Source organism: Leptonotus elevatus, chromosome 2 (genome assembly GCF_054856555.1).
Source record: "Leptonotus elevatus isolate MCC_2025b chromosome 2, RoL_Lele_1.0, whole genome shotgun sequence".
Lineage (NCBI taxonomy): Eukaryota > Metazoa > Chordata > Actinopteri > Syngnathiformes > Syngnathidae > Leptonotus > Leptonotus elevatus.
Genome location: NC_141240.1, coordinates 26,634,786 through 26,658,438, shown reverse-complemented (window position 1 = coordinate 26,658,438; position 23,653 = coordinate 26,634,786). Strand labels below are relative to the sequence as shown.

At 38.6% G+C, this 23,653-nt stretch overlaps 3 protein-coding genes and 1 long non-coding RNA gene across 4 annotated transcripts; 3 read left to right on the top strand and 1 right to left on the bottom strand.

The window, feature by feature from the left end:
- The first annotated feature begins 384 nt into the window (after positions 1-384).
- Positions 385-2,909, top strand: LOC147179407 (uncharacterized). The gene is made up of 2 exons (XM_086069219.1): positions 385-544; positions 2,054-2,909. Exon 2 carries the CDS (start codon positions 2,147-2,149, stop codon positions 2,468-2,470), a length of 324 nt encoding a protein of 107 aa, XP_085925345.1. The 5' UTR covers positions 385-544; positions 2,054-2,146; the 3' UTR covers positions 2,471-2,909.
- A 420-nt stretch (positions 2,910-3,329) lies between these two features.
- LOC147179406 (uncharacterized) lies at positions 3,330-9,352 on the top strand. Its single transcript, XM_086067021.1, has 11 exons — positions 3,330-3,411; positions 5,754-5,859; positions 5,967-6,104; positions 6,694-6,743; positions 6,906-6,968; positions 7,068-7,214; positions 7,602-7,673; positions 7,743-7,823; positions 7,894-7,974; positions 8,174-8,229; positions 9,064-9,352. Exons 2-11 carry the CDS (start codon positions 5,793-5,795, stop codon positions 9,350-9,352), a joined length of 1,044 nt encoding a protein of 347 aa, XP_085923147.1. The 5' UTR covers positions 3,330-3,411; positions 5,754-5,792.
- A 4,047-nt stretch (positions 9,353-13,399) lies between these two features.
- LOC147179405 (uncharacterized) lies at positions 13,400-15,927 on the top strand. Its single transcript, XR_015094091.1, has 3 exons — positions 13,400-13,547; positions 15,376-15,466; positions 15,869-15,927. It is a non-coding gene; the product is annotated as an uncharacterized LOC147179405 (long non-coding RNA).
- Positions 15,928-17,646: 1,719 nt separating this feature from the next.
- On the bottom strand, positions 17,647-23,602 carry actr8 (actin related protein 8). Its single transcript, XM_086068935.1, has 13 exons — positions 23,364-23,602; positions 22,870-23,040; positions 22,674-22,784; positions 22,219-22,323; positions 21,964-22,137; positions 21,602-21,695; positions 21,374-21,506; positions 20,763-20,916; positions 20,430-20,525; positions 20,196-20,336; positions 19,608-19,908; positions 19,363-19,526; positions 17,647-19,086 (listed from the first exon to the last, which is right to left on the bottom strand). The coding sequence occupies exons 1-13, from the start codon at positions 23,487-23,489 to the stop codon at positions 18,943-18,945; spliced, it is 1,914 nt and encodes a 637-aa protein (XP_085925061.1). The 5' UTR covers positions 23,490-23,602; the 3' UTR covers positions 17,647-18,942.
- Positions 23,603-23,653: the final 51 nt, after the last annotated feature.

The window sequence follows — 23,653 nt, the reverse complement described above, 5'->3', positions numbered from 1 at the left end:
AAAGGTATCGCAGGCTAGAAAACGCTTGTTGCCTACCTTGTGTGAGTTGCAGTTATTCAAATATATTTGCTGCCCTCTAGTGGTCAAGTGGGATAACCTTCCAGGTGCTTGATACATAAAATAGTTTTAGTTAAGGTCGAGTCGACATAAATAGAGGTAATATTGTAGTGGTAGACGGTAACGCTAGTACAATAATTGTGGAATAATAGTAGTATTAGAAAATAAATAGTAGTACTAGAACTAGTGTACCATACCATACATACAGTAACCAATTAGTATCGTGTATGTAACGCGTTTCAATATATTGCATATTGTACATTACTTAAGTTGTAACTGCTTTATCGAAAGGAGTTGTATTTTTTTCCATTTTTTTTTAAACAGAACAATATTATCCCTCAATACTTTTTTTTTAAGCGTTAGCCGGAAGTCGTACTAGCATTCTGTTTTGGGTTATGCTCTGCATGTACGCTTGTGTTATGTTGACGTATCTTTCCAGCTACACTGTTGAAACGGATGCTATCGACCAAATATTGCCATAGAAAAGGTACAGCACGCCAAAGTCGTCATACGGTTTAATTCAGTTTGTCTATTATTTAAGCCGAATTATTTTTGTTTTACGTTTAGTATTCGTATTTTTAGCGGAAGCTAACGTTGTGGTTAGCTCTCCCGTTAGCCTCAAAGACTGCTTGAAAACATGATGCACCAAACACTAACTTTCGGATTTAGCTGGGAAATGTAATGTTGTTTAATGTTTTATTCCGTTGCGTCATGCCCGATCTGTATGTATTTGAACCGTCCACCTTAATTGTCAGCCTTGTGTAGCAGGCTTTGATTTACTGTCGTCAACTAGCACGTTTCTCGCTGATTTATATATTTGCATAAAGTTTACGCATGTTACGCTTTTATTTATTACGTAATTATTTATTTTCTTCAGTCTGTGGAGAGTTAGAGGCTGTATTTACGCTCCATGGGAAGTGGCCAATTCCTATCATTTGGACTGTCTATATTTCCATGATTATACATTTCAAGTTACACATATCTGATATGGCTGTTCAGATGCCCAAATTGCATGTCAAATTCAATAACTGCACAGATGTCAAAATCAGCCAGTGAGAACACAAAAGTAAAGAAAAATATAAATAACCTCTAAATTAGCCCCACATTTGTACATATTTTATTAAATGATGGGCACATTTGATAATGCTCATATTTTTACTGTTTGGCTAAGCTTTCCTATGGTTTTATTGGTGTTGATTGAGCAGACACACAAATGTCACCAATCTGTATGTGAACGCTGCCGTTCGTTGGAGGATTTTTAACCACATTTGGAAGAGGCTTAATAGCTGGTTGATCATCTTCCATGCAATTCAGTCCCCCCCCCCCTTTACATCAGCTAGTTTAAACTCACATCACTCACTACATTAAAGCTACTGAACGTAGAATATTCCATTTTGAATCGCTACTGCAACCAGTACAGGGTGTACCCCGCCTACTGCCCGAAGCCAGCTGGGATAGGCTCCAGCAACCCCCGCGACCCTTGTGAGGACAAGCGGTACAGAAAATGGATGGATGGATGGATGGAATCGCTACTGCCACCTGATGACGAAGAATGAAACTGCACATACCGTTCTTAGCATACACAACCACGCACGTTACGTCACATCCGCAGACAGGGTACGGGAAATTGTAACCCGAATCCAGTCTGAAAACTATTGGCCAGAGGCTTGCAGGAGTACCCATTGTGAACAGCTAAGGTGTTAGTCTACTCATTAGAAGACATTTCAGTCATAAATAGTCAAATAAAAAGATTATTGTAAAGTTATTTTTGGGGAGAGAAAAAAAAAAGTTCCATATTGCAGCTTTAAGCACACACAAAAAAGACAAAGCTGGCCATCAATGACTTGTAATTTGAAAAAAAATTGTTAATTGGGCCACTCCTAAATCAAGGTATCAGTTTGTTGTCTCATAGTATCCTGTGTTGAGGCTTATCCTTTTTTTAGGTAGTAAAATTGAGGTATCAACCATTGTATAAATCTTTGTTTCTTCCATCCAGACATCCACAATCTCCACCCCAGTGAAGAAAATCCAACCACAGCGGACTTGGCTGGAAACAAATAATCCACCCAATTCACCACTGGATCCAGACATGAGTGAGTTGACGGACTTTCAACGAGGCCAAATAGTTGGCTCTCAACTAGGAGGCATGTCGGTGCGTGACACGGCCAAGCTGTGCGACGTGTCGAGTCGGACGGTCATCAAAGTGATGAGTGTCTACAACACTTACGGACACACCCCGCTGGTCCGAAAGAACCCAAAAGTAAAAAGCCAGACCAAAAAGAGCACCGTGGAGAAAGCTTCTGGTGAGGGAGAAGGCACCACTGGGAATACACTATTGGACACTGAAGTCAGCTTACTCAAACGTGATGAAGACAAGAAAGTAAACGAGTCGCACACGGAAGAAAAGGAGTAAAAGAACTGCATTTGGCCATTTCATTATACATACTCCCACTACCATTGTTGTGGCACTGCCAATATTTACAATGCCTTCTTTTTTCAACTGTGGTACAACTATGTTTTTTATATTGAACAATTTGTTTTTTATTCAGCCAGTGGTTACTGTGAAAGTTATCTTCACCTTATTTTAGTAAAATTATGATTGAGTGAAGAATTTGCAGACTAATTGATGTTTTTTTTTTATTTACTGTATATAAATTGAAAAACATTTGTGTTGGCCTAAGAAATATTGGTATTGAGTTGTTACCCATGGTCTATCAAAACGACATGATCCAGGGTTTACGAGACGCGTTTCAAGCCTGTGCACTTTTCACCTGATTTTGAAGCAATGTCGTTTAGAAGTTTCACTCGTGTTTAATGTGATATTAAATGAAAAGTTTCAGTAGCAAAGAAAACATGTCTTGTGTTTTTATTCAAACACTCAGAAATTCTATCCATCCGTCAGGCTGAATTTTAGCACCAGTTTTACAAGTTGACAAGGCACGTTGACAACCATTCACACCGTGGGACTATTTGAGTCCTCATTAAATTTGAGATGCATCTTTTTGGAATATGGGAGGCAACAGTGTACAAACTATACATTTACATCCATAATTTCAAGTCTTCAATGAATCGAACATACATGCTTTTGGGATGTCATAATACAGTATCTGAAGAAAACCCATGTGAACCACGACTGGCTGTTCTTCCTTGGCTACAATTTAGGTGCTTAGGTTGTAACAGACTGGATTTTATATTTGTCCTAGAATTTCACCCAAAAGCCTAATATTGGATATGTTGATTTTCTCCTCCAAGACCACAAAGAAAGTGAATGAACCAGACTTACTGTCCAAGAATTTTTTTTACCGGAGGAGCATAGCTGCTTTCTCTCGCGAGGATGAAGAACACCGTGTGACTGTGAGTCTCAGGTTGTTTTCTTCATTGCGCGAATAAATTAAGTTGTTGGCGTGTTGAATATGCATGGCCTGTGTACAAGGTTACCAGTCCTTCAACTCAATGAACAGCTGTGACGTTCTCACTTTATTTGCAACTTGCTATTAACCATAAACATTGTGCAGTGAGCAAACACTTTTTTATAAGCACGGGGTGGGGGGAGTTGTGTTTCTTTCTCTTTTCTGCTTGTAGCTAACTTTGTAATATCAGACCAACATGGAATGATAAACATTGTGCTGTCACGTGACGTTCCTAGCTAATGTTAACCAAATGTTTCAAGTTTTAAGCTACTCTAGCAATTATAGCTTTTCATGTTGATGCTAGCATGTGGCCTGCATTTGTAACAACCTGGAGCCAAGCTAGCCTAACCTTAGCTTATTTAGCTTAGCGTGGGCTTCTGACATGTTAGTGTTTGTGTACTATTCCTTAGTTAACGTATGTTTAGGAACTAATTCATGTATCAATGGCAATGTTCTTTTATTTCAAGGTTTTCACCTGATTGTGACGCCTCAATTTAAATACAAGAGTAAGAACTGAAGAAAAGGTTCCATCTGAGTTTATCACCTCCTGCTGTTGTTGGCTGATTTCGAGTTAAGGCAAAAAAAATGAGTTGTAACTTAAGATAATTTAACAAAAGCAAATTACTTTTACCTTTGCTTTTAATATTTAGGACTTGTTGTTGCTTTGTGTCAAGAACCAGTTTCTTCTTAAGAACTCTGGAGTCCAATCCTCCTACGTGACACTGCCTTAAAAGGTTTCCTGATGACGTTTCGTGACAACCCCAAGCAAATAACACAAAATACAAATAAGAGAAATACAACCAACCAAACGAGAATGCTCTGGCTAAAGTAGTTGCACCTGTCATCCTTTAGTCAAAAGAGCCAACTTTTCAATTGGTCTCTCATTTATAGAGGTTTTGATCGTATTTTGACGACGGACAAGGCACGTACTTTCCACCATGGTAATTTCTCTGCCAGTGGTTGGCAGGGTCGTACGAGGTAGAGTGTAAATGACATGTGCTGTCAGGTCATCATCTCCATGTCACAAAGCTTTCAGCAGACCTCTTTCAAGGCGATGTCATCAAATCACTGCAGCCCAGGCATGCCACAGTACGGCATCATGGAGAACGTGCGTGCCTGCCGGCTCAGTTTAGTGCATGCTGTCTAAAATCCAGTACATCTTGGTGGTCCGCCCACCATGGTGAGTGTCACGCATCTGTTTCAAAATGTTGTTTTTATTGTGGAGAATGATGTGGGAGACACTTAATACTATATAGGTCAGCATAACCAGCTGTTCCTCCTGTATGTGTTTGTCAGCCATGCAAGCTTCAGGTCACTTTTTAATGGGCTATCGTCACGTTCGATCACTAGAACACAAAGATTTGCGATCATAAATATCAAACGGGTTTAACAAATACCGTTGTTGGCCTAGACCATTTTCCCAACCGATCAGGTAGGAAGAAAATCACTCCTGTCTTTACACACTGCATAAAATAGGTTAGTACAAGTCACTCAAATCTGATAATCAAGCCGATTTGGAAGGGAATTGCTCTCAATTGGCCCGGATGTCGACGTTGTGGTGATTTGGTAACAGGTTCAGGGCAGATTAAAAAATGAAGCTCTGTCATTCCCAAGGGGAAAACAAGTCATTAACTCATTCACTGCCATTGACAGCTATAGATTAAAAAAAAAAAAAAAAATCATTTTAACTATTTATATTAGTTTAACATTTTTTTTCCATTTTTGTTAACAAGAGTATGAAAACCTATTAAAAAAATTACATTTAGAACAGATATAAAATTTGTGATTAATCATGACTTAACTAGTGAAGTCATGTGATTAATTACGATTATAAATTTTAATCGCCTGATGCCCCTAATTATTAATAATCTTTTCTTTAAAAAAAAATTTTAAAAATTGGTGTTTAATTTTTAATAATCTTTTCTTTCTTTTTCTTTTTTTTTTTTTAAAGAAAAGGTTAATAAAAATTAGGGGCACCAGGAGATTAACATTTTTAATTGTAATTAATCGCATGACTTTACTAGTTAACGCACGATTAGTCACAAATGTTATATCTGTTCTAATACAATAAAAACAAATCTAGGTTTTCATACTCTTGTTAACAAAAGTGGAAAAAAATGTTAAACTAATAGAAATAGTTCAAATGAATTTTTGACGTCTATAGCCGTCAATGGCAGTGAATGAGTTAAGAGAAATTTAAATGGTTTGAAGTTTTTCAGTTTTTATAAGCACATTCTCAGATGGTTTCTGTGAATCTTACATTGGTTCTAAAATACTGCTTTGCAGGAAAAGAAGCCCAAAGATGGACAAAAACTTCACCTGAACATGCTGACTGATGACGACCTTAGGGCTGCATTACTTGTGTATGGGGTCAAAGCTGGGCCAATAGTGGGTAAGGTCTCTGCAAACACTGTGAGAGCATTATTTCAAGGATTTCACACATCTCTCAGTGAATAATAGCCTACATGAATCTGCAGTAAAAATGTTTGTGTATGCAAGGCTCGACCAGGACTGTGTATGAGAGGAAAGTGACAAGCCTGGCGAGGCTCCAGGCTGTTTGTGACACTTCAAATGGAGTGGAGAAAGTTGTTTCTCTCAAAGAGCAGGACCACCAGAGCGATGAAGACAGTGAATCAGGTGCTAAATGACCACTTCACTCATTCACTGCCATTGACGGCTATAAACGTCAAAAATTCATTTGAACTATTTCTATTAGTTTAACATTTGTTTCCACTTTTGTTGAAAATCTAGATATTTTTATTTATTGTACATTTAGTTTTGTACATAAAATTTGTGATTAATCGCGAGTTAACTAGTGAAGTCATGCGATTAATTAAGATTCAAAACTTTAATCGCCTGAGTGCCCCGAATTTTTTATATTTTCCTTGTTTAAAAAAAATGCATTCACTGCCGTTGAAGGCTATAAACGTCAATTAGTAAAAAAAATAAAAAATTAACATTTTTTTCCACTTTTGTTAACAAGAGAATGAAAACCTAGAATTGTTTTATTGTACATTTAGAACATATAGAATTTGTGATTAATCGTGAGTTAACTAGTGAAGTCATATGATTAATTACAATTTTAAAAAATTCATCGCCTCTTGCCCCAAATTTTTAATAATCTTTAAAAAAATAATAATAATTATGGCAGTGAATGAGTTAATATTTCCTATAGTATCCAATTACTTCATAATTATCCTTCATGATGTTTTCTTTATATGTTCAGAGGAATCAAGCGAAGAAAATGAACAGTTGGAAGAGCAAGAATGCAGTCAGGTCAGTCAGGAACGTTTTGACATTTGCAAAGTAGACAAGTATTGGAACACGATGTTTTTTATGATGCTAAATTTTAGCGTAAAACTCTTTTAAAATGTGTTTTTATGCAGCTGCAGTAGAGACTGCATAAATAGTGTTTCACGATACCAAGTTTATCCACAGGTGGACATGCTCTCTCAGAATGGACCCGGTTACCAGCAGTGTTTTTTATCTTCGTCCAGAATGGTAAATAAATGTTGTTCATATCCTTTTGTTTTCATGTAATTTGGCTCTTATTAAATCCAATACGTTAAAACAATGACTTGAGTCTTGTCTGTATTGTAGCACTTTGTAGCTTGTTCCTCAAGAAATGTTGACGTTTGTCACAAGCTGACTTCAGAGCAAGTTCCTCACTCGACGCACGCTGTTCAGACCCCCAAAGAGACAAGTAGCGCATCAGCCTTAGATCAACACTCAGGATTAGGAGCGAAGGTACACTTTTACATTATGGATTTCTTCTACCTTGGGGGGGCAAGTCTTTGCTAAGAGCATTATAGCATCTGGTAACCGGTTATGCACTGGTATGTTATACCGCATGCCTGATCCACTCGTTTATAGTTTTATGATTCAATTGTGAAGTGTTTTGGTACTGAAAGTCAGGTGGAATTGGGTTATGTATTCATCAATATGGGGAAAGCCAGAAACCGCTTATCTGATAGATGGCAGAGAGAGAGAGAGAGAGAGAGAGAGAGAGAGAGAGAGAGAGAGAGAGAGAGAGAGAGAGAGAGAGAGAGAGAGAGAGAGAGAGAGAGAGAGAGACACACTCTATATGTTTTATGTTTATTGACTAAAATGCTATAATACCATTTAATCTGGCAGGTCTCCTCTAGACCAATCCAAGACTCAAACTGTTCCCCAGAGAACTTCAGCATCACTGAAGCGGTTGAAGAGGTACGTTTTTGGTAAGAGTCTCCTCGGGAGTGGTCACGCAATGATTTCCCCTATAATGAAACGAAACAGGTGGAGAAACGGATGGTTCCTGTTCCAGACAGCGAGCTGAATGAGAGCGATGTACACAAACTTTGGACTGAGTCCAACAGGGTGAGTACATGTAGAAGTGATCGTCCCGCTTGGACTTGAAGTGGAAGTCTTGTTTACGTTTGTCTTTTAGTTGGACATGCTTGTGGCGGATAAGAAGCAATCTCAGTACTTCACTCCCGAAGAAGAGACCCTTTCTAATTGGGAAGCGAAGGTGCAGTCATCCTATTTGTGTTCTTTTTGGCTATAAGAACATACTGTTGGTTACATTTTGTTTTATTGGATTATAAATGTTGCGTAATTCATATAAATCTTATTTCATGTCTTCTGACTACTTTTGGGCCTTTCTTCAACAATGTCTCCATCTTATTCCAATTTTGTTCGTAATTTGAATTCAATCTTCTACTCCACAGGAGCCTGTGAAAGAGGACTTGCTTCCTGACACAAAAATGAAAAGCACAAAGATCAGGTAAATTCAATTTAACACAATGCACCATTCTCAAAGACTAATGATTATTCAGATTCAAATTTTTTGAGAACCATAGTGCATCTTGGCTTCATCCTGACATTTTGTTTGAAAGCTATTTGTCCCTAATGTTTTAACAGTAGTGAAAACATTTGTCACCGTCAAAAGCAAGGACGTAGTGGCTCATTGTATCTTACAAAGTACATATACCGTACAAGTATTTGTTTCATATATTCAATTTTGACATTGAGCGTTAGAAACTTTGGTGGGGAGGTCCAGCAATTGGTGTCAAATGTGATCATCCCAAATCCAAATTAAAAACTACACACATATGCTAGGGCTGGGAATCTTTGACTGTCTCACGATGCGATTCGATTCCGATTTTTGGGACTGCAATTCGATTCAGAATCGATTATCAATTCAAAACGATTTTAGATTAAGAATTATTTGATTGACAATGATTTCTGCTTCAATTTATAGATATGCAAAGAATTGTCATGATCTACTCCAGTCTGACTCGCTAATGCTAATTAGCGCGCTACTCGTGGCACTTTTATCACTCAAAAGAACGACTATTCATACAAAATGCTTCAGGAATGTATACAGAGAAGCATCTTAACATCCTACACTGCAAAAAACAGCAACTTTTATTGGAATAACTTGATCATGACTTTTTGCTTCTATATTAAAATTGATTCTGAATCATACTAAATGAGAATTGCGATTCTTATGAGAATTGATTTTTGGGCACACTAACATATGCCCTATGAATTGTTTGTTTGGTTTGTGGGGGGGGGGGGGGTGATCTTCCTCACACTTGCATTCTTTTTGTTATAGTGCCACCTGTCGGAGGCCAATCAAGGGTGCAGCTAGGAGGCTTGTGGAGTATCACCGCCCAAAACTTCCAGCCAGCCCCACCACTCTGGAGAGAAGAGAAATAGAGCACCGAATGGTCCCCGTTCAGATCCGGATTGTGGTTTTTGTTGTAGTCGCATTCTTGCTCTTTTTTATTGTCGAAAGCGAGCCACTGGGTCCACTTTTGGCTCTGACGTATAACTTCATGCAAGGTTACGTCAATGATGCTCCGGTGTTGCAGAGCACACAAACATGCTTTAGACATCAGTAATTTATTTTTATTTTTTCAAAAATTTGTTTTTGTAATAAAGATTATTCTTGATTTCAATTAAAGATGTTTCTGATTTGTATCCATTATATTTTATGTATTTCATTTTCAAAAATGCAAATGAGTGTGTTTTGATCAGTATATCATTTGTAGCTATATAGCCAAAATAAGTGGTATATGTTTAAAGCAATAAGATGTGTTTCAGAAATACAATTCTGAGCATCTTTCCATAATTTGTGTCCTGTTGCGTGAAAATCATCCGACCAATGGAGGGCAGCAAAGCATTTGATGTGCCCAGATGTGCCCAGCCTGCTGGCGTCTGTGACGAAAAAGAATAGGCACTTGCTAGGTCAAACGTGTCCGGTGTACTTTTTAGAAACTAAAACGTCGTGATCGGAATCCTAGAGTTTTAGACCTTTGTTTCCATCATACAGCAAGCGCATCTGTTTCCATTCTCAAAAATAAATGCTTTTAATATTATATAGTCGAAGTGCAACTTGGTGCCCGTCGTGATCCAACTCCAGTCAAATGTGGGCTTGCCCTTACTTTGAAAAGTCAGAGCCGGAAAATCCATGGTTACTAAAACAACCACACAAAAAAAATAATAATAATAATAAATAGGAAAAAGGTTAGGTATGGTAGAGGTAGTTTGTGTACATGTTTCCCTCCCGTATTTTATAGCGCTCGGGAAATGTATTTCAACTTCTTTTGTAAGTGCGACGTTTTAAAGCTTTTTCACTCTGTTGAGTTTTTGTGTATTCTTCAAGGCGTAGCTTGCTCTTTGGCTTTGACGTGGATTTTGATTGACGCTGTTAGCTAGCCCCCATAAATTAGGTCGCTGAAATAGTAAATGGGCATGATGCATCATAACAGTTGAATTGCATGTGTTTGCTGTTCTTGTTAAAAAACAGTAGTGTGTATCTTAACATAGCAGATAATGTGCTATATAGGCTTTGTTACCTCGACTGTCACTGACACGCAAATACAGTTGAAGTAAAAAGTTATTAACCTAATTGATGGATTTTTGTGAACTAAATTGTTAATTAACTATTGTTAACATTTGTTGCTTCAGAAATGAGTATTTTACCCTACGTCTCGGATGTGTTCACATGTTGCCTTTCCCACTTTATCTTATGTGATTAATTTTATTGTCTTGTAATCTGCTAAATAAGTATTATTTTTCATTATTGACACCCACTTGTGTAAGTACAGGTACAGCTTAATAAATCTGAATATCCTTTATTTTATTTTAATAGTTTAATTGTACGAACTCATAACAATGCAATACATAGAGAAATATTTCATATTATTTTTAAACATTATAGCTGTTATCTAAACGACAAGAAATTTGTTAGGAAATGGCCTAAAAATATTTTCATGTTTAGTGAATCGTTATATGTATAACAACAACCAGACTAATTGACTGTGATGCACTTGCATGTAGGCCTATAGCTAATGTGAAACTTTACAGGTGTACTTTTGTGCACCCCGTCCAGACATCAACAATCAATCCTGACTTCTCGCAATCTGCACCTCAGTGAAGAAAATTCAACCATATTTCACAGAGGACTTTACTCAAAAGAAGAAAACCACTCGATTCAACGCTGGATCCAGAAATGAGTGAGTTGTCAGACTTTAAACGAGGCCAAATAGTTGGCACTCAACTGGGAGGCATGTCGGTGCGCGACTCGGCCAAGCTGTGTGACGTGTCGAGTCGGACGGTCATAAAAGTGATGAGTGTCTACAACACTTATGGACACATCCCACCTGCCAGAAAGAAGCAAAAACTTAAAGGCCAGTCCAAAAAGGGTGCAGTGGAGAAAGCTTCTGATGAGAGAGAATGCGACGCTGGGAATCCACTATTGGACACTGAGATCAACTTAATGAAACATGATGAAGACAAGAAAGTAATTGAGCACCACACAGAACCAAATGAGTAAAACAAATGTTTATACACAGTTCCAAATCAAAGTGTGCGTTTGTGGAATTTATGTTCATGTGGAAATATATCCTCATTTACAAGGATTATTTTTAAATGCTCTCGACATGAGGGCATTCTTTTGATATTGTTTTTCTTTTCAGTTAATTAGGAATGCAGTTTTTTTTTGTAAGAAAAGTATGTTCCACACTGTATATAAAACAAGTAAAATATCTGTTTCTTAACTGTTCTGCCAATATTATAGAAGACAGATACTGTACATGGTTGAGGCTCACCACAATGAAGCTTTTATTTTCTATATTTCAAGCTGAATATTAATTACTGCCATTGACGCCTATAAATGTCAAAAATTAATTTGAACTATTTCTATTAGTTTAACTTTTTTTCCCACTTTTGTTAACAAGAGTATGAAAACCTAGACATTTTTTTAAGAAAAATAAGGTTTTTTTTAAATGAGGGGCGTCAGGCGATTAAAAATTGTAATTGTAATTAATCGCATGACTTTAATAGTTAACTTACGATTAATCACAAATGTTTTATCCGTTCTAAATGTACAATAATTTTTATCCTAGGTTTTCATATTCTTGTTAACAAAAGTTGAAATAAATGTTAAACTAATAGAAATAGTTCAAATGAATTTTTTACGTCTATAGCCGTCGATGGCAGTGAATGAGTTAATCACTATTCCCTGTACAATTAATCAGTATGTCAAAAGAGAAAGCATGTCTGTGCCATTAACTATCGATTGCCTTGAGTTATATAAATAGGAAATAGACCCTGAACAGTAATTATTGTGTCACAGGAAATTACCCAATTTCACTTAATTGGACAGTATTATTTACAATGTAGCTTTGTTCATCTATTTATGCCAGCAATATACTGTCTAATGACAGGAAAAATTATTAAATGTGCTTCCATTAGATGACAGAAAGTACAGTCTTAACCTGAATATTTCACTTTTTTGTAATATTTTTGTGAAATATGTTGGCTCAATAAAGGTTTGGAAATACAGATTGTAACTCAAATTGCAACAGTCACCAAAAAACAAAACTGGCTTGGTCGGCTCATATGGGCAGATCAATCCAAATAATCTATATCATTGACACTAAGTCAATGTTGGATCGATAAGTGATAATGAGATTGATAAAGTAGTTTGAGTTATTGAAACTATTGTATGCACTGCTGCAGGTAGCATTCAGGTGAAGTTGGTAAACAGACACTCTGCTTCTGTCTCAGCACAGTTCAGGCACATCACACATGATACAAACACAAAGATCATGAAAATCATTTGAGATATAAAACTTTGATTAGGCAAATATCAGTATTGCTTATCCTGACGGTGACTTGTATTTTCGTTATCTGATCCATTCAAAAAATATGAAGTAATATTGCAACCTACTAAAACAGTACTAATTAAATATGGTGACACCTACAGGCACTTTGGTGATGACGTGTTGAAATGTAAATTAGTGCCGTATAGTTTATTCCTTTCGACTAACGCATGGTAAAGTCAAACTAGGATGGTACAGTAGAAAGCTAAATGTATCTGTTTAACTTTTTTTTTTCAATCCTACAATCTTGTCAAGTTAAATTATATGTACTGGCGCTGACGTAGCATGTTTAGCTGTTGCCTTTTTTAAATTATTACTTTATTTAACACATTGAAATCAAAAGCAAAACATGGCAAACATTAAGCAAACAATCATCATCACAGTATACAACAATCTCACAATAACAGTAAAGGAAAAGAGGGGGAAGGAAAAAAGAAAGAAAAGAAAAAATATACCAGGGGTTTTAAACTAAGAAATATCAAAAATACCAAAATGAGAACACAAAATTAAAATCTTGATAGCCTTCTTATTTTTGGAAGTAGGGGTGGACTGTAATTATACATCCATCTCTTTCAAAAAAAAAAAATAGGTTTCGAATTTACACATTTACATTTATGAATATAAAACTTAGCAAGATAAATTAAAAGATGAATCAAATAATATTCTTTTTCTGTTTAGCCGTTGCCACCTTTGCCACTTGGAGAGCATGTGACGTCAATAAAAGGCTATCGTGTCACGTGCCATTTTTTTCTACGCAAATCAATATAGTCGTCGGTAGAGATTAGAATAATCTGATATTCTGGTATTCCAATTAATGTAAAACTCATAATTATTTGACTTTGTATTTCGTCACATATGAACCCGGAAGTGAACGTCATAGGTGCGTATGTTGTTGTTCCCCTAATAAAGATGGTGTACGTGTCGAACGGTGAGTGTTTTTCTGGTACCATCTGGCGATTTTATCCTTTCCACGATGTCTCTATCACTTTGGACGCTTCAACAATTTATCAAACTGTTTTACCGTCAAATTACATCACGTCTTAAATGTATAAGGCGAGTAGAGAATTTGAGCTGGTTGCTATAGCCGCTAAATAGCTTGCTTGCTAACTTGTCAGTGCTGCCTAACAACAGCGACCTTTATTTCGTCACTCACTCGGCATATAACATTACTCTACCAGGCAGTGTATGTTCGCTGTAGTTCTTGTGTTATGTTGATGGAGCGGCTATGGGCCATGTTTTGAGTCGCCTCAATCAAGCGTTAGAATGGTGACACTGGTTTTAGGATCACAAGTCTGCACACTGTAAAAATAAAACCCCGCATATTTTCACCAACATAAATTGGAACATTAACAAGTAACATCTTCAACATGAGTTCCAACATACGTGAGGTAGAGTTTTTTTTTTTTGTGTGTGTGTGTGTGTGTGTGTGTGTGTGTGTGTGTGTGTGTGTGTGTGTGTGTGTGTGTGTGTGTGTGTGTGTGTGTGTGTGTGTGTGTGTGTGTGTGTGTGTGTGTGTGTGTGTGTGTGTGTGTGTGTGTGTGTGTGTGTGTGTGTGCAAGATTCGTACAATAATTCTGCACAAATCACTTCCGCATTCGCCGTATGAGTGCACCCAAACTTCCGGTGCGGGGAGACTTCAGCGGAGCGCACTGTTGATGTGATGTAAAACTCTTAAGCCTAAATCTTTAACCCACTGAAAAAAGAACAGGAGTCGCTCCTTGCTTTAACACTATGTCTATCACAATTTTAAAACTACTAATTAGATCACCCAGAGCCGTAATTTTAACGGCTTGAGCTCTGGTAATGATCTCATTGCTTACAATTATTATTACACGTAAATACAAGCCGTTTGAGTAGCTGCTAAAGCGATTTTGTTTATAGGTTATTGTGCTTCATACTCCTTTTGAACATGTAAATTACGACATTTATTAATTATTTTCTTTCTTCACATTTTTATTTTAACTTCAACTTATATTTTGTAATGTGCTAAATGCTAATATGTTAACTACATCAACCAGCCAACAACTCTGGTCTGTAGCCTCCTCTTCGTCAAAGTCTTCTCTTCGTCGACGGGATCCGACGATCAATATTTTGAGCCAGATGTTTTTCACTGTTTTTGGTGTGTGTGTTTTTTTACGTCAGCCCATGGTGACATTTCTCTTAATGCCTTGCTGAAAAGTGGTTGCTTTGGAAATCCGACAGTGTTGTCAGCGGTGCAAGAATGACTCGTATAAATATGTTCATGTTTTTTAATACAATAAAATGGCAGCATATGAATACACACAGGCACATGAAAAGTCAAAACGCCAGAAAGGCAGAAACATTCGATAATTTTGTAAACAGAGTAACAGCACATCAAAGTTTAGGCTTCAAAATACAACTCTGTTTTTAACAAACGGCGCCCCTGTGTGATCGACAACTACAGTTATCCCTACGAATGTTAACAAGTTACAACAAACTATCCGGTGGTCAGCATAAGAGAAAAAACGCGGCAGTTATAACCTGTCTATGTGGGCACACAGCAGTGATCACTCAGCGTACTGTCATCTCTCACTCATATTAAAAAAATATATATACTCCAAAACGCTGACAAATAGTCGAGGTTCTATGAAGGAACAAACGGCGATGGCACTACCAGAAAAGGCGGTGCGTTATGAGATTTTCCCGGAAATACGTCACGGCTATTTGTGCATAGAGTCTATTACCCGTTTGTCCAGACGTTCGGGACACACTGTTGTATGTCCTGTCTTTGCCAGGAGAAGTTCTGGATAGCAGAAGCCAGTCACCATGGCGACTGTCTTTACTGGTCGACCTGTTCTGGGGAGCTGTGGAGTTTTTTGGCCTGTTGTAAGTCAATTATGAGTCATAACTAATCAGTAACTATATGACTATGCTGTAGTGATGTCATTCATGTGTGGTGCCCAACATGTTTTTATTTAATTTTTTTAAACCATTTAAAGATCTACTTTTCAAGCAGCCAAGCTCCTGAGAGCGTCAACATTCATAAACCCACACAACTTTTCTAGCATGCAATAACTAACCTCCTTATCATACAGCCACAATACATCCGATCGCTTTCACATGCGCACTCTCGTAGTTGACTGTGTGTTGCGTGGGCACCCATGACTTAGACTGAAAGTTGCATTTGCAACACGTAGCCAAAACAATTAGTAAATTGTACATATGCTTTTGGTAAATGTCATTATAAAACTGTGTTCATGCATCCTTTTTTTTCCCCCTCCCCTCCAGTTTTAAAACAATAATTCACCCTGACTTGACAAAAGACGGACATCGTGGTACATCAGGGTTTTCTGATGGCAGAGGGTATGTAAGAGTCATTATTATCATTGCTGTTATTACAGTGAACTCCTGTATATATTTTATATAGCCTTATGTTGCTTTGTTCTCTCATGCAGTCCTCCAGGTCCCCCTGGCAGCCGAAGACGGATTGGAAGAGTAAACTTTGGTGGCGGGCCCAGTCCTCCTCCGATGGGGGGAGGAGGATGAGGAAGGTAAGGCTACACGCGCGCGCACGTGCGCGCGCACATACACTTGCATAGCCTAAGGAGGTCCAACACAAGAGTGGCATATATGGAAGGAAATATCTTTACATAGCCCATAATGTTCCGTTTTGATTGATTCTACCAGAGAAGTATTCATTTAACATAATTTATTATTGCTGTTTTATCTAGTGTTGTGCTATTTCCAAAATTTACTTCGGTTGAAGTATTGGAAACAGTTGTCACTATGATGCAGTAGTTTTAAAACACAACAAACTACTACTTTTACTACTACGGTCTACTCAAGCTCGAGTTTTATATTGGTACAATTTGCGATACAGCTCTTGAATTGGCTCTCATTCGATTGTGCAGGACTAAAGATGTACATTTTTATTATTCAATCACATGAATATATCATGTTGTATTTATGTTGGGTTGACACTGTTTTCTGTTCTGCAGGTAAACGCCTACACACTTGGTGTAGGCGTGGGCTCAGCTACTGTAGACTGGTGGTCCCGGTGGTGAAGCCCGACTTCTTGAGCCGCCACTGCCTCGGCAGTTTTTTGACGCCTTTTTGGGAATTCCTGACAATAGGAACCAGATTGGCTGAGCCGGCAGCTCTTCGATCCACAAAGCCCCACCCCCCTCCCCCCCACCCCTTTTTTCATACTGAAGTTGTTTTCATTACATAAATTACAATACATTTTGCTTTTTAACCCTCTTTGGAGTTAATGTTGGAAATATGTGATGTTAGATATTACTACATACAATACCCCACTTCATTAAAATAAATTATCTTTAACATTTTGAGTGTGATGTATTCAAGCGGCGGGCTTGCTGTAATATTGGCATTTTCATTCTAAATTATCTGAGAATTCATTACACTATGCAGTAGGCATTAAACTATCAAGATTTTTTGGGGGGGCCGATCAGTGAGTTTACATCCGATCACAAGATGGAGCAATGTATCTATATAATTTGTTTATTTACTATACGCAATCAGGATTTTGGGGGTCAATCAGCGAGTTTGAAAAAAAAAACCCACTACTCGATCAGAAGATAGAGAAATATATTTAAACAACTTGTACTGTACAGTCGACCACTGCCATAGCGAAAATCCACATAATTGATGGCCATTGTAATGCATTGGGAAAAAATATTAATAATGAAAATAAAATAAAAGAATGCTGATAAACATTAAATATACCATATACATTTCTTTCTCTGATATTAAAGAAAAAAACTAAACAAAACGCGTGAACACTGCTAGACATACTAATATACAACTAATGCTAAATACTATTGTTATCAACAGCTGTAAGCTGTATACACCAACTTCCTGGCTCCACATTCTCTTGCTGCCTGCATGCTCCTTTTTGGTTCGTATACAGTCTACCAATGAAGAAATCAGGTTATAAATAAATAACTAAAAGTTTTGCTTTACATTTAGTACAAAATATTTTTCAGCATTGTAAATTGATGACTTGGGATTGAAAAATAAAAAATATATAATGTACTCAAGTTGACTTATAGTTAACATGCCACACCCAAGCTTTATTGACGTCATTCATCTTCCCATTTAAAACAATATACAGTAATTCTCAATACTAGAAAAGACGCAGCTCTCAGTTTAAAAAAAATGGGCAACTCCGGATCTGTATTTAGGAAACTTTGTCGGAGAGTTCTGTGGAAAAAGCAAGGGCATCCAATTCAAAATTCAAAAAGTAACCTTCATTATTAACAGGTTGCAGTTATTAACACATTTTAAGTTATTGTTGCTCAAATCAAGAACCCTATTCAGAATATTATTCCAATTCTGTCGACTAAGGCTACGTTCACACTGCAGGTCTTAATGCTCAATTCCGATTTTTGGGTGAAATCTGATTTTTTGAGTAAGCGTTCACATGACCTATTAATTGCGACCTCAGTCTGTGTGGACGTAATGCGTCCCCAAAATGATGCGCAGAAGAAGATACAACGTCACTCACAATGCTGTGTTTGTGGAAGTAAATATGTATGGTCCAGCATATCAGGGCCACTGACTTTTTATAAGTCCTTCGTTGGGGCTCACGTTTTTACCATCTCATATCTACAGAGGAGTGATGCAGGAGGAGGTAGAAATAATATTTTGTGAAAACGAGGCGAGCCTGTTTGAGCGCCTCATCTCTCTTTTTTTCCCCTAATGATGACGTCACGTCATTGCCACGCGTTATAGATGAGCCGTCTGCGTGGCTAAATTACTAATATCACCACCACAAATGTCATCTTTATACTTCATGTTTCTAGTGGGATTAAAATTAAGTCAAATATAAAGTCACAACTTTTACTCGAAACAACTTTGCAGATTCACGTACGTCTCCTGAGCCGTGCGGACCTCGCGGATGCGTCAAGCATAAATCAGGCTTAATGCGCATATTGGACTTTTGATGACGTCGAGGTCGGATATATGCGGCCTGGCCGTTCAGACTGCGGTCGCATTGCAAAAATTCCGATAAGTATCCGATCTAGGACCACATATGAAAGTGACCCAGGTCGAATATGAAAAAAATCGGAATTGAACCGTTTAGATTGACATAAGACAGATACAGGTCGCATTTGGGCAAAAAAAAGGCGATCTGGGTGGCATTTGCGTGCAGTGTGAACGAAGCCTAATTGATGCATAGTTTTTGCCACAATCTAGCGTTATTGACTGAGAAGCTGTCCAAACGTTTAACTCAAGTGTACAACAGTGTTCTAGTTTCAATACTTCAATTTTATTTGAAATGAATTTTATTGTTGTTGTCTTGTCCCTAGATGTTCACCAGATTCTGCTTTTGTATAGTTTCACCAAACAAAAGCAGCCCGCTCACGTAACATTCGAACTCCAAACCGCTGCCACTCTCTCTGATGGATCCACATTTCTTGTGTTGTGTCCAGACAGGCCAGCACTGCTCCCCCCTTCCACGATATCAGCCGGGGGTCCATGTCCTACAGCATGTCAACAAACAGCTGTGAATAGGCGATACTGTGTGCAAATATATAAATGTTCACAATGAAATTCCCAAATGTATAGTTTTTTTTTAACCTCTTCCTACCACGTTTTCGTGACGAATCCGACACTTTACAAGTCTCACATTCTTCATTTCAACAATTTCATTAAATCCACAGCTTTTCACCACTCACGTGGAATTTCTACATAAATTGCATTATTTTACTTAAACTGATAAACTTGTACTTGACATATTACTCATTACCACGTTTTACCTTTGGCCTTGTGACAACTTCCACGTTGTCCACAAGCCTTCTGAAGGAGGGTGGCATTTTGTTGATGATGCGGTGAAGCAGGAACTCCTGAGCGCCATGAAACATGAGGCCGCCTCCCACCACCAGGATGGAGCTGTACATCTTTCGTTTGGTCTCGTCCGAGGCTTTCAAAAGACGACAGGACAGCGCTTTTATTTTTACAAACCCCTCCGTACGTATATTTCGTCCTTTCTATGTTTAATTACCACAGCAGTCAATGCTATGCAGGATGGCTTTATCCAGGCCGAGTGCTTTGCCCTCAAACTGGTTCATGATTGCAGTCTTCCTGGAGAGATGTGTGGAGAGGGGCTCCTCCGCCTCCCCCACTCCCATCAAGCACTCCCCTTGGGTGGCCCCAATATCCGTCTCCCCTTGCATTGCTCCACTGCCGCCGCTCCCCCTGGGCAGCTCTGAGTGTTCCCCGATGCCCCCTTGACCACTCGCATCACCGTCCAAAGCGCCGCCTTGTCTTGACAGCGTCTTGCGGTCTGAAGCAGACTTGGAGGACTGTTGGAAAAAAAGATACAAATGAAATGATGAGGAACAGTAGAAATAATATTTAACTAGCAATACATTGAGAATTGTGAGTAAGCGCCAAGTGTATTACATACATTATTCAGATGGAAAAAGTAGTAAGCATATTCTAAAATAAAATTGAGCAAAATCTGATTTTCTACATCCTAACAATGATCATTTGATCACATATCTTGATTATTCCATCATCAATCTCCCCCCCTGACTGATTCACAAGTGTGTCCATTTAATAATAATAATATACAATAATTATTTTTTACCTGGTCCTGTTTGCTGTGAGTGGCCAGTAAATAGAGTTCATCGTGAGGGTCCTCGGAGTCCCCTTGGGAACGGTATTGCAGCGATGTCATCTTCTGACCAACGATACCAAACGTGCTGGGGTAGAACAGTCCCATAGGTGCCTATTTCATGCAAGGGAATGAATAAAACGTCCCCCAAGAGGAGCCTCGAGTAGACACGTGGCAACCAACACAAAATGGAGTTGACTTGAGTACCTGTAATTTCTCATCCCCTAAGCGAACCTGGAAGAGAAAAGCTGGGGCATCTGGGAAACGTGTTTGGAATTCATGATCTTGTAGTCCAGATATGTCCTTGTGGAAACCAGGTACATTATTTTTGATTGATTTGCATATAGGAAGATAAACAAACACTGCAACGTAAACAACAATGGTGACCTGCATTGTGTTCGTACTGCTTCTTATAATATTCAAACACTAGTGCATCAAATGTGATTTTCTATTGCATATTATCATAAAGATGATAACATCTTGATCAGTGAGGGTAGTCAGTGTAAAAACACACAGATCTGTCATCATTAAAGCACACACCTGGTCCAAATGGCAGAGTGTCTCCTTTATATGTTGTAGTAGCTGACAGTCCAACCTGTTGGACAATTGACAGTCTCTGTAGGGAAATCCTGCCCTCTGCAGGAGCCAGAAAAAAATGCGAGTCACGTCCGCGCCGCCGTATGCCAAAGACAACCTGTGAAGTCAAGTCATGTTTATTTATATAGCGCTCTCGGGTTAAAATAACAAATATGAATCATCCGGAAATAAGGGATAGATGGTAGAATTGATTTTTTTTCCCATCATTAAATATTTACTCTGTCAAAAATTAGAGCTACTTAGGAAGTAACTTTTGTTTCTTACTAGGATCAAAAGACCCAAAGTACCAAATCTGATGTACTCACTTTGCCAGACTTAGGGAATGTTAGTCTCTTCCTTTGTTCTAGGTATGCCAGTATTAAAATAATTGGATTGGAATTGCCTCTCGCTGTATTTTACTGGCATAAATACAAGAACAAAGATATGTTATATGTAGTCAATACAAAATTTCAGACCAATTACGTGATGATTGACGACGCATCATAACCTTATCAATGTGAACGTTGGTGCAATCGAAATCCACGACTAAAAATGTTCTTCACAAATATCCTGACCTGGAGTTCCGATGGGAAACTCCATCCTCTACACAGCAAAGACTGGTCTTCTGGTCTCCAACATCTACGACACAAGCGCTGCTCAACCCGCTGCCAAATGTGGCACACACAGACTCCTGGTGCACGATGATTGCTGCACACACAAACACACATGGGGTGGGGGGGGGGTTAAGCCGACAGTACGCTTTTGTAAAGCGGAAGCTGACCTGAAAGCATAAAGTGAAATACCTGAAAAGCCCATATTAAGCAGCAGCATAGAGACCAGTTCCTTGGCATGCTGCCTGTTGTAGATGTCAGGCACCAAAAGGATGCACCTGTAATACTGTCAACAGGCATAAAACATTATGTGAAGTAAAGACATTAATAGAGTTTTTTTTTTAAATAACGTGAAATATTTAGCTTTCTCAAGGACCTTTGGGGCAGATTTGAGGTTGGTAAACAGTTGCCCTCATTAAATACACTATCAGGAGAAAAGTATTTTATTGGGGCATTCTACCAACAATCAACAACCAATTAAGGCTTGAAATTTCATCGACATTGTATATCACTCTAAAAAATAAAATAATAATAATAATTCTGATGTTTTCTACCTTCAGGTCTTTGAGCGGAATCTCCAAGTTTTTTTGAATAACGTGACTCCAGATGGTCTCAAGGTCAGCCAGGACAGCAGTCAGCGAGCCTCCGGGACCCGCATGCACGTTGAGTTGACCTCGAACCAACGGCCAGTGGATGTTGTAACAGTCTGTTGGTTTCACATACAGTGCCTGCATTGTGATGGCGGGAAGAGGAGGAGACAGTGAGCAGATGCCGAACTTCTTAATTCTCATGCAGATTCTTGTAGTTACCTCCTCTCCTATCAAATAAGGGGGATGGTGAGATGTGTTGGTCCACTTCACCCTGGAGCTGCTGTCTAGCACGGCTGGACGGATCTGACAGTTGTATGCCCTCGCCTAAACAGAAACAGGAGACCCGTATCAAGATTTTCCACTGGAACCCTGCATATTTCAAAACATGACTGATGTAATGCTCATATTGTTTATCAGTAGGCTGAACTGTCACTTCTTCCAGCCAGCCAAGGGACTATTTTGCCATGATGGCCAATTTTTCACTCAAAAACTATTCATGTATTTTTCTAGCAGGAAAATGTATTGTCAACTTTATCAATATTTTTGGGAGAAATCAGTAACTAACTTGTTCAATCATTAGAGATATATCTTGGATTATCACTACGGGGGGAAAAAATGCACGCATACATGTTTCAGTATGGTCATGGGTGAGCTGGAGTCTATCTCACACACACCTGCTCAGCAGACACTGGCGTCCTCCTCACTCCATTGGACATCTTCTTGGACCAAATGGCCTGGTCAACCATTTTAAGCCCATTCTGCCTCTGTTCGTTACTCTCAGGTTTCTAGCACAGAGCACGAGGAAGCATGCAATGAAGTCAATCAGAACAACAAAGCAAATATTTACAGGCCTCTATACACCTCGCGTACATTTAGACCATCCCTGAGCAGCCAGGCGTCTTCATATTTGGGCTGGCCACTTTGCTTGTGTCGGCGTGCTATCAGGTGCGGGATGGTGAGCGGAAGGTTGTCTGTCGCTCGGCCAATGCGGAGCGTCCTTGATCCAGGATGGATGACGATTACAAAATTGCTCTGTATTTGCTGTTAAAAAAAAAAGTTAGTGGTGCAACAATTAATCTGCTAAAAAGGAAAACTAATTTATTAGCAAATTAACCAACAACTATTAAATAACAACCTTAATTTTATTATTTTTTCCCCCCTTAAATTTGATAGTAGTCCACCGTCTGGTTAGAGCGTGGAGTTAATAACGCCACGGTCGCGGGTTGCAGTTTCCGCTGTCATATGTTAAAAACGATAACTTCCCTTTCCGGGATACATTACGATGCCTAAAGCCAATAGAATAATACTTTATATGGCACAGCACTATATGTATTAAAAATTAAAAAGATAACTCGCCAGCTCACCTCCTGCAGGGGCTCCGGGATGGTCGGTGGAGCAATGGGTCTTTTCACTCCTCGCTGCTCCCTCTCCTTCTCTTTGTCGCGCTCTTTTTCTTTTCCATTATCTTGCTCTTTCTCTGCTTGGGTCATGTTCAGTTGCTAACTCGATCGATTAACTTACCCAAAACGGTGTAAAAGGCAACCCACAAATCACTTCACTCAAGATTTCACTCGAATGATCCGGCGAGGTACTTCCGTGTTTGGTCACGTGGAACCAAACAAGTCCCTCCCTCTCCCCCGGAAAAAAAGCACAA